The sequence below is a fragment of the Mustelus asterias genome, chromosome 24 (assembly GCF_964213995.1).
Source record: "Mustelus asterias chromosome 24, sMusAst1.hap1.1, whole genome shotgun sequence".
Taxonomy (NCBI): Eukaryota; Metazoa; Chordata; class Chondrichthyes; order Carcharhiniformes; family Triakidae; genus Mustelus; species Mustelus asterias.
Window position 1 is genome coordinate 45,128,170 of NC_135824.1, and position 14,516 is coordinate 45,142,685.

The 14,516-nt window shown below is 47.6% G+C and overlaps 1 protein-coding gene across 1 annotated transcript in view; it reads right to left on the reverse strand.

Moving 5' to 3' along the window:
• chp2 (calcineurin-like EF-hand protein 2) overlaps positions 1 to 12,388 on the reverse strand; it is a 29,832-nt gene extending 17,444 nt beyond the window's left edge. The window contains exons 1-4 of the mRNA XM_078241635.1: positions 12,003 to 12,388; positions 6,508 to 6,580; positions 4,193 to 4,273; positions 2,574 to 2,698 (exon numbers count right to left, since the gene is read on the reverse strand). Of these exons, the coding sequence (XP_078097761.1) occupies positions 2,574 to 2,698; positions 4,193 to 4,273; positions 6,508 to 6,580; positions 12,003 to 12,069 (346 nt within the window). The 5' untranslated portion in view covers positions 12,070 to 12,388. The remainder of the gene's footprint in view (positions 1 to 2,573; positions 2,699 to 4,192; positions 4,274 to 6,507; positions 6,581 to 12,002) is intronic.
• Between the last annotated feature and the right edge of the window lie 2,128 nt (positions 12,389 to 14,516).

Genomic DNA, 14,516 nt, shown 5'->3' on the forward strand with positions numbered 1-14,516 from the left:
TGAGCTACCATTGAATCCTCAACACTGGGTGTTAGGGCATTCTGATCTGAATTGAAAAAATGGCAAGGAACGACTGTTTCCCGAAAAACTTTTTTTTAAAGATGTTACCATTTGATCAAAGAGGGGCTCTGCTCTGTTTCCTTAAATTGTACTCCAGTCATTACCATATTCATCTGAAACAGACATGCACAGTCCAACAACTTAAAGGCCAATACCGCATTTGGAATCTCCATTCTAAATCTGATTAGTCTGTTACGGCCCTTATCGAAATCCATGATATATTCCTCTGTGGACTGGTTTTCTTGTCTTCTAATCTGTCAAAAGTCATCTACCCTTCATAATTCTCTAAAAACACATCTTTTTGGTAAAACTTATCTAGAAATTGCAACAGGAGCTGAAACTCTTCTTTATCCAGGGCATCTGCAGTTCAGTCAGAAAACACTTTGGTCCTAATCTTATTTCTGGCCGGAAGTGACAAAGCCAAGGCCATACCTTGCTTTTTCCTCAGTATTGTAATGACATAGATCCACATTTCCACTTCTGCCTTCCATTACCAATATGGTTCAGCATCCAAAACGACATAAGTTTGTTTTTATCTTCTGCTATGGTCATGTCCCGAATCTTTGGCACCTCTTCAGGACTTACAAAACAAACACCAAGCAGCGACGAATTTTGCTCTGCTACCAATGTTCATCACACAGTAAGGATACTCCAGCAGGAAGCAGTAAAAGAAATAGCTTGTCAACATTCTTGGGGTTACCATTGACCAGAAACTCAACTGGACTCGCCACATAAACACAGTGGCTACCAACGCAGGTCAGAGGCTAGGAATACTGCGGTGAGTAACTCACCTCCTGACTCCCCAAAGCCTGTCCACCATCTACAAGGCACAAGTCAGGAGTGTGATGCAATACACCCCACTTCCCTGGATGGGTGCAGCTCCAACAACACTCAAGAAGCTCGACAGCATCTGGGATGAAGCAGCCCCGTTTGATTGGCTCCCCATCCACAAACATCCACTCCCTCCACCACCGACGCTCAGTAGCAGCAGTGTGTACCATCCACAAGATGCACTGCAGCAATTCACCAAAGATCCTTAGACAGCATCTTCGAAACCCACAGCCACTTCCATTTATAAGGAGAACCTTAAGGGCAGCAAAAACGTGGGAATGCCACCACCTGCAAGTTCCCTTCCAAGCCCCACACCATCCTGACTTGGAAATATATCGCCGTTCCTTCGTAGTCGCTGGGTCAAAATCCTGGAATTCCCTCTCTGGTGGCTATTCAAGGGCAACTAGGGATGGGCAATAACTGCTGGCCAGCCAGCGACACCCATGTCGCACGAAAGAACAAAAAAAAAGTAAATCAAAGTAAGGGTTTAATGAAGAAACTTCATTACACCACCACTTGGGACGTGCCCTGGACCACAAATACTCCCCACAATCCCCATGTGCTTTTTATTTATACTGGGTCAGCTGACCACCACATCTTGTTGCCATTGGTTACATTTTCTACATTGATCAGCTGACCCTCACAACATGTTATCATTGGTTACATTATAACAACCCTCATCAGTTTTCTGTCATTGGAACTGAGTAAACTTAAAGGTTCACCAGATTGATTCTGGGGATGAAAGGGTTGACGTTTGAGGAGAGATTAAATAGTTTGGGTTTGTACTCGCTGGAGTTTAGAAGGATGCGAGGGGATCTGATCGAGGTATGTAACATTTTAAAATGGATTGATAAAGTAAATGTAGACCAAATGTTTCCTCTTGTGGGGCAATCTCGAACAAGAGGTCACAGGTATAAGTTGAGAGGCGGTAGATTTAAAACTGAGATGAGGAGGAACCATTTCTCGCAGAGGGTGGTGAATTTGTGGAACTCGCTGCCCCATAGCGCGGTGGAGTCTGAATCGTTGAATGGTTTCAAGAAGGAGATGGATATATTTTTGATTTTAAAAAGTGGGTTAAAGGGATATGAGGAGCAGGTGGGGAGGTGGATTTGAGACCAGGGAGAGATCAGCCATGATCTGATTGAATGGCGGAGCAGGCTCGAAAGGCTGAATTTACCTACTTCTGCTCCTGGTTCCTATGTTCCTACCTCCACTCAAGTCTGCCTCCCTTGGGTTTGAGGTGGAGGTGAGGCTCATTCGATGGGGGTTGCAGGGAGTGAGGTCTGGCCAGGTTGAGGGTTTTATGGGGAGTTGGGTATCAGAGGAAGAGATGAATGTGTGGCTGAGCAGTCAGTAGCTGCAGGGACATTGTGGTGGAGGGAGGGTCAAAGTCTAGATGGGCAGGATGGTAAATTAAAGTTGTAAGTAAATTGGCGGAGAGTTTTCCTTCAGGGGTCAGAGACAGGATTGGAAAGGGGAGAGTGGGTGGAGAGTGATGCAAGGAAGTGATCAGAGATGATCTGTGATTGACACGATGGGAGTAGTGAGGCCCCATGAGATGGCAAGGTCATCAAACAGCTCGCTGCCAGAGCTTGACTGGGACCAGGCTGAGGGTCATAGGTCGTATTGGAACAATCAACTTTACATGAAGCCGTGGACAGGTCCAGTAGACCAGTACTTACAACGCAGTTTATTGCTCCGGCTGTTAATTGGCTCTGGGGCATTGGGATCGGCAAACTTTTCCTTGACTGTGGGCCGGAAGCACGCCAAGATCCGGACGAACGATCGGAAATCCAGAGACTGCTTCCTATAAACAATTCCAAAAGAGAGGAGAGGTGAGAATACTGCAGAATGATTACCCCTCGGGAAGCGTACCTTTAGCCCAGCTCTTTATTACCTAGTATTGACAGCACAGAAACAGGCCATTCAGCCCAACTGGTCCATGCTGGGTATGCTCCACATGACCATCCCATCGCCCTGTTCTCTTCGAAAGCCCGGAGAATTGTTACCCTTCAATTCTTCGCCATTGAAAAGGAATTTAATTCGATTAATTATTGTCACATGTATTAGTACACAGTGAAAAGTATTGTTTCTTGCGCACTATACAGACAAAGCATACCATTCATAGAGAAGGAAACGAGAGAGTGCAGAATGTAGTGTTACAGTCATAGCTCGGGTGTAGAGAAAGATCAACTTAATGCGAGGTAGGTCCATTAAAAAGTCTGACAGCAGCAGGGAAGAAGCTGTTCTTGAGTCGGTTGGTACGTGACCTCAGACTTTTGTATCTTTTTCCCGATGGAAGAAGGTGGAAGAAAGAATGTCCGGGATGTGTGGGGTCTAGCCTCCAATAATCTTACAGATCATCGTAAACTCACTGGGTAAAAAAAAATCTCTTTATCCCTCGCCTGGCCAGTTATCGTAAATCTGTGACATTTGTGACTGTCGCTCTTCGCACAGGGGACAGTTTGGCTTCGTTCACTCTCTCTCGATTTCTAAATAGCTCGAACACAGACTGTATTCGGAACTCTGATGTGTGGCGATTGGATCGATCAGGTACACACGGCGCATGTGCACACACATCCCTGCCCGAATGTGGGGTACACACACACATACACGCACAGACCGCTGCCCAAATGTGGGGTACGCATCTACATACACACATCCCTGCCCGAATGCAGGGTATGCATCTACACACACATACCCCTGCCCGAATGTGGGGTACACACGCACCATACACACACAGACCGCTGCCTGAATGTGGGGTACACATCTACCCCTGCCCGAATGTGGGGTACACACACATACACACACAGACCGCTGCCTGAATGTGGGGTACACATCTACCCCTGCCCGAATGTGGGGTACACACGCACCATACACACACAGACCGCTGCCCGAATGTGGGGTATGTATCTACACACACATATTCCTGCCTGAATGTAGGGTACGCATCTACACACACGTACCCCTGCCCGAATGTGGGGTACACACGCACTATACACACACAGACCGCTGCCTGAATGTGGGGTACACATCTACCCCTGCCCGAATGTGGGGTACACACACATACACGCACAGACCGCTGCCCGAATGTGGGGTATGGATCTACACTCACAGACCGCTGCCTGAATGTGGAGTATACACACACACACACACATGCCGCTGCCCGAGTGTGGGGTACACACACACATACACGCACAGACCGCTGCACGAGTGTGGGGCATGCATCTACACACACATTGACCTCTCCCGCTCAGATGCAGACACAAGTTGAATAAATATGAGATTCCAGCGGACTTACTCATCAGGAAAGAAAGCATTGATGATTCTGTCTCCGAGTGGGTTCACAGCAAGCTCTCCGATTCGCTGGAAATCTTCCCGGCTGAAAAACAAATCCAGGCTCGTGTGTTACTAGTATAGTAACTCACAGAGACACCAACAAACATTCCTCACATTAGTTCCAAGTTCAGTTACTGTTACACACACATGCACTGACCATTCCACACACAGTAGAACAATGAGGTTTTGTGTATCACTCACTCACTCCCTCAGTAATCCCTCCACTCCCTCAGCAACACAGTATTCCCTCAGCACTCTCTCAGCAACCCCCTCACCATCCCCTCAACTCTCTCAGCAACACAGCACTCCCTCAGTTTTATATATTTAAGTGGTTGCAGATTGCTTTAAGAGCTGATCACATGATTTGGTGATGATGTCATTAGGGTGCTGCACAGGGTGCTGCACAGGCTGCTGCTTTACTTTCAGTTACTGTACAGGCAGCAGCTCCTTCCATAAATCTGTTGTTGGTTTGAATCCACGTGTGCAAAACTTTTTGTTTAAAACTCACAACAACTAACAAAGTTCAGACATTACAAAGAGAAAATTGACGATGAGTTGGGATTTTGTTCATCGAGAAAAGATCCTAAGGAGAAGATAAAAGAACATTGTGGGCGGAATTCTCCCCCAAAAATTCGAAGTGTTGAATTAGCGGGAAAACTGGAATAAATCATGCCGGTTTTTTCAGTGGGGGTTTAAACTAGAATCTCCCACAGTCTGTGTTCTGCAAAGGCCACCAGCCTGACTATCATTAAATTTCAGGGGTGGCCTATCCCCACCCGGGAGGCTGAAACCAGCGGCCTCTGCGCATGCACAGTGGCCCCGAACTGTCAGCCTCCCATTTGCTGGCCAGCCCAGTGCTGTCCCCTCCCAATCCTCCCATGGCTCAATTGCGATCCCCCCGTCCCCAGGGCCAACCTTGACGCCCCCCCCCCCCCCAACCCCCCGCAGGCAGACCCCACACCCCCCGGCATGGGGTGGGCTCCCGTTGTCACGCTGCCACTGGAATCGCGGGCCTCCCTCCTGCCCCCTTCAATCCCAATGGCAGAGTGGCAGCGGGACCCCCCCACCCATCACCTCCTATGCCCCACCCTTTGGCCTGCCATCACAGTAGGCCCCTTGACACTGCCCCATTCCCGGTGGGTAGTGTAAAGGTGCCCCCGGGCCTGGGTACTTTGCCCCTTGGCAGTGCCGGGGCACAGGCTGGCACTGCCAGGGTGCCCATGCCCAGGGGGCACAACTCCCCGCCACCCAACCCCCTGGAGGGCCCCGATTGCCCTCCCCCCTACATTCCAGCGGGATTGGGCTGCTAGCTCCCTGAAAGTTGGGAGCTAGTCTACACTCCGCTGGAGTGAAACACTCTGGCGGGGTGGGAAAGGTTAGCAGGCCCAGAGAATTCAGGACCATTCAGTCCCACTAATAGCATTTTAATGATATTTAAAATATCATTTAAATGCGTGTCCTGCCTCCCCGCCGATTTCCAGCACGGAGCAGATCGCACCGGAAATCCGGCACTAGGAGATGCTAGCGGGGCGCAAACTCTTGCGTGAATCCCGCACATTGCCCCTCCCCGTGCGATTCTCCCATCCCATTGCGCTAATTTTTTAGTGCAGCGGGATGAGAGAATCGTGGCTCGTGGGTCCTCACACTTTGAATGTCAGAAATCTGAGGAGAAGCAACCGGATTAAAGGTTGAAGTGCCAGTGCAAGAAGACCAAGATGCAAAAAGCTCTGTGTGTGGTTTTAAAAAGGCCTTTCCTTGTTCCTGATCAAGATGAGGTTCCAGTCAGAATCCAGCATATTTGAAATGAAGGATGCTTTGCTCTACAGCTCGACTAACAGACTATTTACCTTATTTGTAACTGCTTGCTGTACCTGCATGCTTGCTCTCAGTGACTGCTGTACTAGGACACCCAGGTCCCTTTGTATAATCAACATTTTCCAATCTCTCATTTAAATAATATTCTGCCATTCTGTTTCTCCGTCTGGAAGTGGATAACTTCACATATATCCACATTATATCGAACCTTCCATGTATTTGCCCACACACTCAACTTGTCTAAATCACCTTGAAGCCCCTTAACATTCTCCTCACCACTCACATTCCCACCACGTTTCTTGTCGTTGGCAAACTCGGAAATATTACTTTTGGTTCCCTCGTCCCAAATCATTGATCTATTGGGTCCCCAAAACCCAGCCAGGCCATTAACTGCTTGTGCTCAGGTGCAGAGGGAGGTGCCGTGTTTCCATCATTAATAACCAATCAGTTTCTGACACTTACGTCAACTTTCCTCTGTTGCTCTTGTCCAACTCTTCATACCGACCGTACAGGCGGCCGATGTGAGCCTTGGAAACTGAAAAGAATGGGCTGTCATCAGTAACCGTTTGTAAGTCATCTATATAACCCCCCCTTCCCTGTTTGAAAAAATACATTCCTCCCTGTAATCTTGCAAAGAAAGTAAATAATGCTTCAGATCCCAGTACAGTACACAATTATGCTGCAATACTCTAATGCACCAATTTAGTCCCATCCAACCCAACTCCAAATTCCCAAGTATAAAAACATCACTCGACCCAATCCCATCTCTTTCTATAGACCCCAGTGAATTACACCACCTCCTATTCCCTGGAACATAAAATTGTAAGAAATTGAAGCAACGGGTGGCACAGTAGTTAGCACTGCTGCATCACAGCGCAGGGACCTGGGTTCAATACCAGCCTCAGGTGACTGTGTAGAGTTTGTAAGTTCTCCCCGTGTCTGTGTGGGTTTCCTCCAGGTGCTCCGGTGTCCTCCCACAGTCCAAAGATGTGCTGGTTAGTTGGATTGGCCATGCTAAATTGCCTCTTAGTGTCCAAAGATGTGCAGGTTAGGTGGATTGGCCATGCTAAATTGCCCCTTAGTGTCCAAAGATGTGCAGGTTAGGTGGATTGGCCATGCTAAATTGCCCCTTAGTGTCCAAAGATGTGCAGGTTAGGTGGATTGGCCATGCTAAATTGCCCCTTAGTGTCCAAAGATGTGCAGGTTAGGTGGATTGGCCATGCTAAATTGCCTCTTAGTGTCCAAAGATGTGCAGGTTAGGTGGATTGGCCATGCTAAATTGCCTCATAGTGTCCAAACATGTGAAGGTTAGGTGGATTGGCCATGCTAAATTGCCCCTAAGTGTCCAAAGATGTGCAGGTTAGGTGGATTGGCCATGCTAAATTGCCCCTAAGTGTCCAAAGATGTGCAGGTTAGGTGGATTGGCCATGCTAAATTGCCTCTTAGTGTCCAAATGTGTGCAGGTTAGGTGGATTGGCCATGCTAAATGCACGGGGTTACAGGAATATGGCAGATGGGTGTGAGCCTGGGTGGGATGCTCTTTTGGAGAGTTGGTGCAGACTCAATAGACTGAATGACATCTTTTTTGCCCTGTCGGAATTCTATGATTCTATGAGTAAGCCACTTGACCCTCAAGCCTGCTCCGCCAATCAATAAGATCATGGCTGATCTGATTGTGGCCTTAACTCCACTTTCCTGTCTGGCCCCTCATGACCCTCGACTCCCTTGTCGATTAAAATTCAGCCTTGAATAAATTCAATGCCCCAGCCTCCTCTGCTCCCTGGGGCAGAGAATTCCAAACACTAATGACCCTCCGAGAGAATAAATTTCTCCTCCTCTCCATCTTAAATGGGAGACCTCTAATTTTGAAATTGGGGACCCCCTTGTTCCGCCACAAAGGAAAACATCCAACCTGTCGAGCCCCTCAGAATCCTGAATGTTTCAATAAGTTCACCTCTTGAGGGTTTCAGGCACGTTAAGCCCCACCCACAGGCTTGTGCAGCGCGATTCGGAAGCACTGATATTTTTGCAGGCAGGGTGCGTTTGGGGGGCACCTCAGAACGGGCCTAAACATCGGATCTGAATCACTCCCAGTTTCAAGTCCACCCAGCACTTAGAGCAGTGGTTCCCAAACTTTTTTCACTGAGCCGTACTTTCAGAATAAAGATTTGCTCGCGCCACACCAAATTTTTTATTGATAAGAAATACATTCAAAAACAAAAAAAACAACTCCTAGCAGTGCTTGATTCAAAACATAGAACACAACTACTTTATAATATGATCATGGGACATCCAGAAAGTATAAAACAATGCAGCTACATAAAAACATGATTCATTCCCAAAATATACTTATAGACGAGCCTCTTACATATGTAACCTTAAGTATACAAACTCAATGAGAGGTGTGAGCTTGTTTTTGTCAGGTAATCTAATTTATATTAGGTCTAATTTGAGACAAACAAACTCTCATCTCCTCATCAACACAAAGAAGCCTTTCTCTTTTCTGGTCTTTGATATTTGTCAGAACTGAAAATCCCTGTTCACAACAATATGTCGTGGAGAACTGTAGAAGGATAGCTAATGCTCTTGAAGAGATGCATGGATACTGTTTTTGGTTGTATATCCAAAAAGAGTCCAGTGGCATACTCCCGTGTTTCATTTTCAGGGTGCGATCACTCAAAATGCAGGCCATTTCCTCCTCCTCATCCAATGTCAGACCTGAACAGCTGGAATTCGCAAAGGGGTCTCTAACCCAGTCGAATTTTTCTGTAGACAACGATGGGAAGTAATGATCAATCTTTTCTACCAGTGTTGCAAGATGTTCCTGTATGAGGCCGTACAGTTCATTGCTCGTTTTAAAACTTTTTACCAGTGGGAACATTTCGAGGTTATGTTGTGTTCTATGTTATGAATTAAGGAGTTGTTTTTTTTTGTTTTTGAATGTATTTCTTATCAATAAAAAATTTGGTGTGGCGCGAGCAAATTTTTATTCCGAAAGTGCGGCCCAGTGAAAAAAGTTTGGGAACCACTGCCTTAAAGGAACATCTACCACACTGTGACTCAAGAGGTCAGACTGTAATCCACTGACCAGTGACCAATGCAATTAGCGTTAACGTAATCACACATATTTAGAGAGTAAAGCACAGTTGGCCAATATATTGAAGGCACAGGCAGGCTTGGCCTGTCTCTATGGGCCCGAGAGGCAATCTGAAACTTGCTCACACCCTCCCACCTTGTGAAAGTTTATGGCCAGGGAGTAACTCGATAAGCATAAAGTATGTTTCAGATTGCTGCAGGGTTGTGGCTGCAGCTATGTAAACAAGACAACCTTGAGGCTCCCGTGATAGTGTAAAGAATATAAAACAGAATAACAGCAGCTGGGATGAGAAAACACAGGTTCACAAAGTAAACCCTGAAACTAACACACACACACATATGCACACACACACGCCTGCACACGCACACACACTCTGTGGGCGGCACGATGGCACAGTGGTTAGCACTGCTGCCTCACAGTGCCGGGAACCCGGGTTCGATGCTCCCACAGTCTGAAAGATGTGCTGGTTAGGTGCATTGGCCATGCTAAATTCTCCCTCAGTGTACCCGAACAGGCACCGGAGTGTGGCGACTAGGGTACTTTCACAGTAACTTCATTGCAGTGTTAATGTAAGCCTACTTGTGGCACGAATAAATAAATTTTAAAAACACTCATACTCACACATACACATGCGCAAACACTCTCACACATACACGTGTGCACATGCACACACGCACATGTGCCGAAACACGTGTGCCACACACACATACTCACATTTGCACACCCTCACATGTGCATAAACATGCACACACACATGCATGTACACACATGTGCACCACGTGCAAACACTCTCACACATGTGCATGTGCACACACTCTTGCACATACATGCATACGCATGCACACATACATATGCACACACACGTACCCGCGCGCGCGCACACACATTCTCACACTTACAAACATACACATGTGCACACATCCACATGCATGCACGTGCACCCACACGCACACGTGTGCACACACATGAACATACACACACAGCTTTCTTATACTTGGCTGAGAAATTTAGGAGCCAGTCGCAGAAGGTAATAGGGAAGGTAAATGGAAAGCTAACTTTTATTTTGGGGGGAGCTTGAGTATAAAATTAATGTGGTGTTGCTGCCACTGTACAAGGTTCCACTAAGGCCACATTTAGGATTCAGTATACAGTTTTAATCCCCTGTTTAAGGAAAGATATATTATCATTGGAGGCAATAGAGAGGAGGCTTACTAGGATGGTCCCGGGTATGGAGGGACTGTCATATGAGGAAAGATTAAGCAGGTTGGGTCTGTACTCCTTGGAGTTCAGAAGATTGAGAGGTGGTATGATTGAAACATCAGGTTTTTAGAGGGTTAGACAGGGTTAATGTTAGGAGGATGTTTTCACTCATGGAAGAGCGTCGGACCAGAGGGCATCGTCGCAGAGTAAGGTGATGCTCATTTAAGACAGATTTGAGGAAGAATTTCTTTTCAGAGAGTGGCGGATCTTTGGAATTCTTTACCCCAGGAAGCTGGGGAGGCTGAGACCTTTAGCATTTTCAAGGCTGAGATTGAAAGGTTTTTAATCAGTTGGGGCATTAAAGGTAAATAAGGCAGGAAAGTGGACTTAATGAGTGTTAGATCAGCCATGACCTTATTAAATGATGGAGCAGTTTCGAAGAGCTAAATGGTCTACTCCTGTTCCTATTTCTTATGGTCGAATGGTATCTCTGGTGTAAACCCTTCACGCTCCTGAACTTTGATGATTGTGGGTTCACGTCCCACTCCAGTGACTTGGGCATAAGATCCAGGATGACTCTCGCAGTGCAGCACTACCCACAGTGCACGGGGAGGGGGAAAAAAGCGGTAAAACTTGGAATGGAGGGCACCAGTAAAGCTGGTCTGAACCGGTCTTGCAAACCTCAAAATGGAACTCCAGTGTTACTGATCTTCACAGCGATTTCAAAATTTCCAACAGGCTTTTCATAGAATCCCTACAGTGCAGAAAGAGGCCATTCAGCCCATCAAATCTGCACCAACTCTCCAGCAGAGCATCTTACCCAGGCCCTATCCCCATAACCCTACGTGTTTACCCTGCTAATCCATCTAACCCACTCATCTTTGGACTGTGGGAGGAAACCGGAGCACCCGGAGGAAACCCACGCAGACACGGGGAGAACGTGCAAACTCCACACGGTCACCCAAAGTGCGAATTGAACCCAGGTCCCTGGAGCTGTGAGGCAGCAGTGCTAACCACTGTGCCACCGTGCGTGGGTGGATGTGGAAGAGCAGCAGAGTTCCCCTCTTCACTCCGCCCCCGGGGTCTGGACAATATTTATCCCTCAACCAACACCACCAAACAAGAAACGTTAATGTGGTCATCACTACATGGCTGCCTGTGGGATCTTGCTGTGTGCAAACTGTCCCCTGCCCCAGTGGCTACACCCGTTGGCTGTAAAGTGCTTTGAGATGTCCAGAAAGGCGCTATATAAATGCGAGTGGTACTTACACCACAATCCTCATGCCAAGCCACTGTCTGAAAGTTAAAATTCCTTCCCTCCCAGTGCTATGTGCTCGATCTTGCAGCGTAGGTACTTTTCAAACTGAAGCCACATTGACAAGAGTCCATCTGAATTAAATATTCCAAACTTCAAACCTTCAAGACCCACCCTGAATGGAAAAGTTCCATTCAGGGTGGATGGGGGGGATAACAGAGACACGGTTTGTCAAACACTAAAGTGTTGCAGTTACTGGTACTGGAGTATTCAATGCAATTCTGTTTAAACCCGTCTCTGACTTTGCAACAACACAGCAGGAAATCTCTTGGAACAAATCCAGCTGAACGAGCAAAAAACATAAATCAACAGTTCAATCTCCCGATCGTTCCCAGATTTACTCACAGCCGGTCTCCTGGATAATTTCGTGCAAATCCTCAATCTTGGAAAGTTGGGATGAATAGGAACCCATTTTCCTCCGCACTTCAACACCCAAGATCGCACTGCAGTTTGGACTTAACTTTACCGAGCCGCCCTTTAGAATTGGATTGATGTGTCCCTCTCCAATGACAGGGCTCCCCAGCAGCTTATCAAAGCAGCAGGGGGACAGGGGAGGGAGAATGTTCTGGAGTCAATCTGCTGATTGGGGTCCCTGATTACCAACACATCCTGGAACAGTGGCCCGCATTCAGAGCTCTCTCTGTTTATCTCACAATGTGCCTTTTCCCTGCTGTCCCTTCCCCCCGCTTCTCTAATCGCCGATGTTCCGAGTCTGTCACTCACTCCCCTACACAGCTGTGAATTCTAATGTTGCTGTGTTCATTCAGAGGCTGCAAGAGGGACATGCTAACCCTCAGCTTTCCTTTGCTCAAATCGCAGTAAAATAGAATCGATAATACTGGCACCACTGCTACTGGAGTTCCATTTGAAAATGTACAATGCCAGCTGGGACATGTTTCACTCCTTCCCTTTATCCAGCAGCTTCTACTGTGTTTTGTTTTGTTCACCTTCAGTGACAGCCTTGGCTCAGTGCATAGCTGCCCCTCCACCCCCTTCATACACACTCACACATGCACATATACACCTGCACACTCATGCACACACACACACACTCATACACACATGCATGCACGCAAACACACACATACACGCGCATAAGCATACACATACTCACGCACACACACGCATGCAGGCAAACTCACACGCATGCACATAAGCACACACACACGCACATGCATGCACGCAAACTCACACACATTCACTCACGCACATATACACATGTGCACACGCACACACACGCATGCAGGCAAACTCACACGCACACACATAAGCACACACACACAATCACACATACACGCACATGCATGCACGCAAACTCACATACACACATTCACTCACGCACATATACACATGTGCACACACACATGCACGCACACACTTACACACACATGCCCACACACATGCGCATAAGCACATGCACACATACTCAGGCACACATACACACACACATACACACTTACTCACACACACTCACAGATACCCACACACACATTTACTCACACGCACACACACACAGGGATCCTCCCTGTCCTCTCAGGTTGGTGTAAAGATCCTTGGGCACTATTTGGGAGGGAAGGGGAGTTCTCAGTCACTCAACCATCATCACAACTGCAGATTTTCTGCTGGTTATCACCGTGCTGTCTGTGGGATCGTGCTGTGCACAGATTGGCAAAGCCAGCAGGAAGCCGCGCCCTCCCTCACCTGTCCTCACAAAGGTTGTGCGTAAACACTGCCACAGGATGTTGTTTAGCTTTTCGAGCACACGTGGCGTTGGTTAATCAGGATTCGATCATCGCCTACAGCAAAAGCTAAACACGGCGGAGGCTGGAAATGTGAAATAGAAACAGAAAATGCTGGAAAAACTCAGCAGGTTCAGCAGCGCCTGTGGAGAGAGAAACAGAGTTAATGTTTCCAGTCCGTTTGAGTCATATTGGATTGGAAATGTTAACTCTGTTTCTCCCTCCACAGTTGCTACTGGACCTGCTGAGTATTTCCAGCATCGTCTGTGTTTATTCCATCATTGCTTCGCCCACACATTCAATTTCTGGGTTCAGCACTGGGTGGTTGATCAGATGTGGAGATGTCGGCGTTGGACTGGGGTGAACACAGTAAGAAGTCTCACAACACCAGGTTAAAGTCCAACAGGTTTATTTAAGATTGAAAGATGCCCTCATAAGAACAGGATATGGCGCTCGACTCATCGATCAACAGTTCCGACGCGCCACAGCGAAAAACCGCACCGACCTCCTCAGAAGACAAACACGGGACACAGTGGACAGAGTACCCTTCATCGTCCAGTACTTCCCCGGAGTGGAAAAGCTACGGCATCTCCTCCGGAGTCTTCAATATGTCATTGATGAAGATGAACATGTCGCCAAGGCCATCCCCACTTCTTGCCTTCAAACAACCACGCAACCTCAAACAGGCCATTGTCCGCAGCAAACTACCCAGCCTTCAGGAGAACAGTGACCACGACACCACACAACCCTGCCACAGCAACCTCTGCAAGACGTGCCGGATCATCGACACGGATGCCATCATCTCACGTGAGAACACCATCTACCAGGTACACGGTACCTACTCTTGCAACTCGGCCAACATTGTCTACCTGATACGCTGCAAGAAAGGATGTCCCGAGGCATGGCACAGCATGGCACATTGGGGAAACCATGCAGACGCTACGACAACGGATGAACGAACACCGCTCGACAATCACCAGGCAAGACTGTTCTCTTCCTGTGGGGGAGCACTTCAGCAGTCACGGGCATTCATAAGAACATAAGAAATAGGAGCAGGAGTAGGCCATCTAGCCCCTCGAGCCTGCCCCGCCATTCAATAAGATCATGGCTGATCTGACGT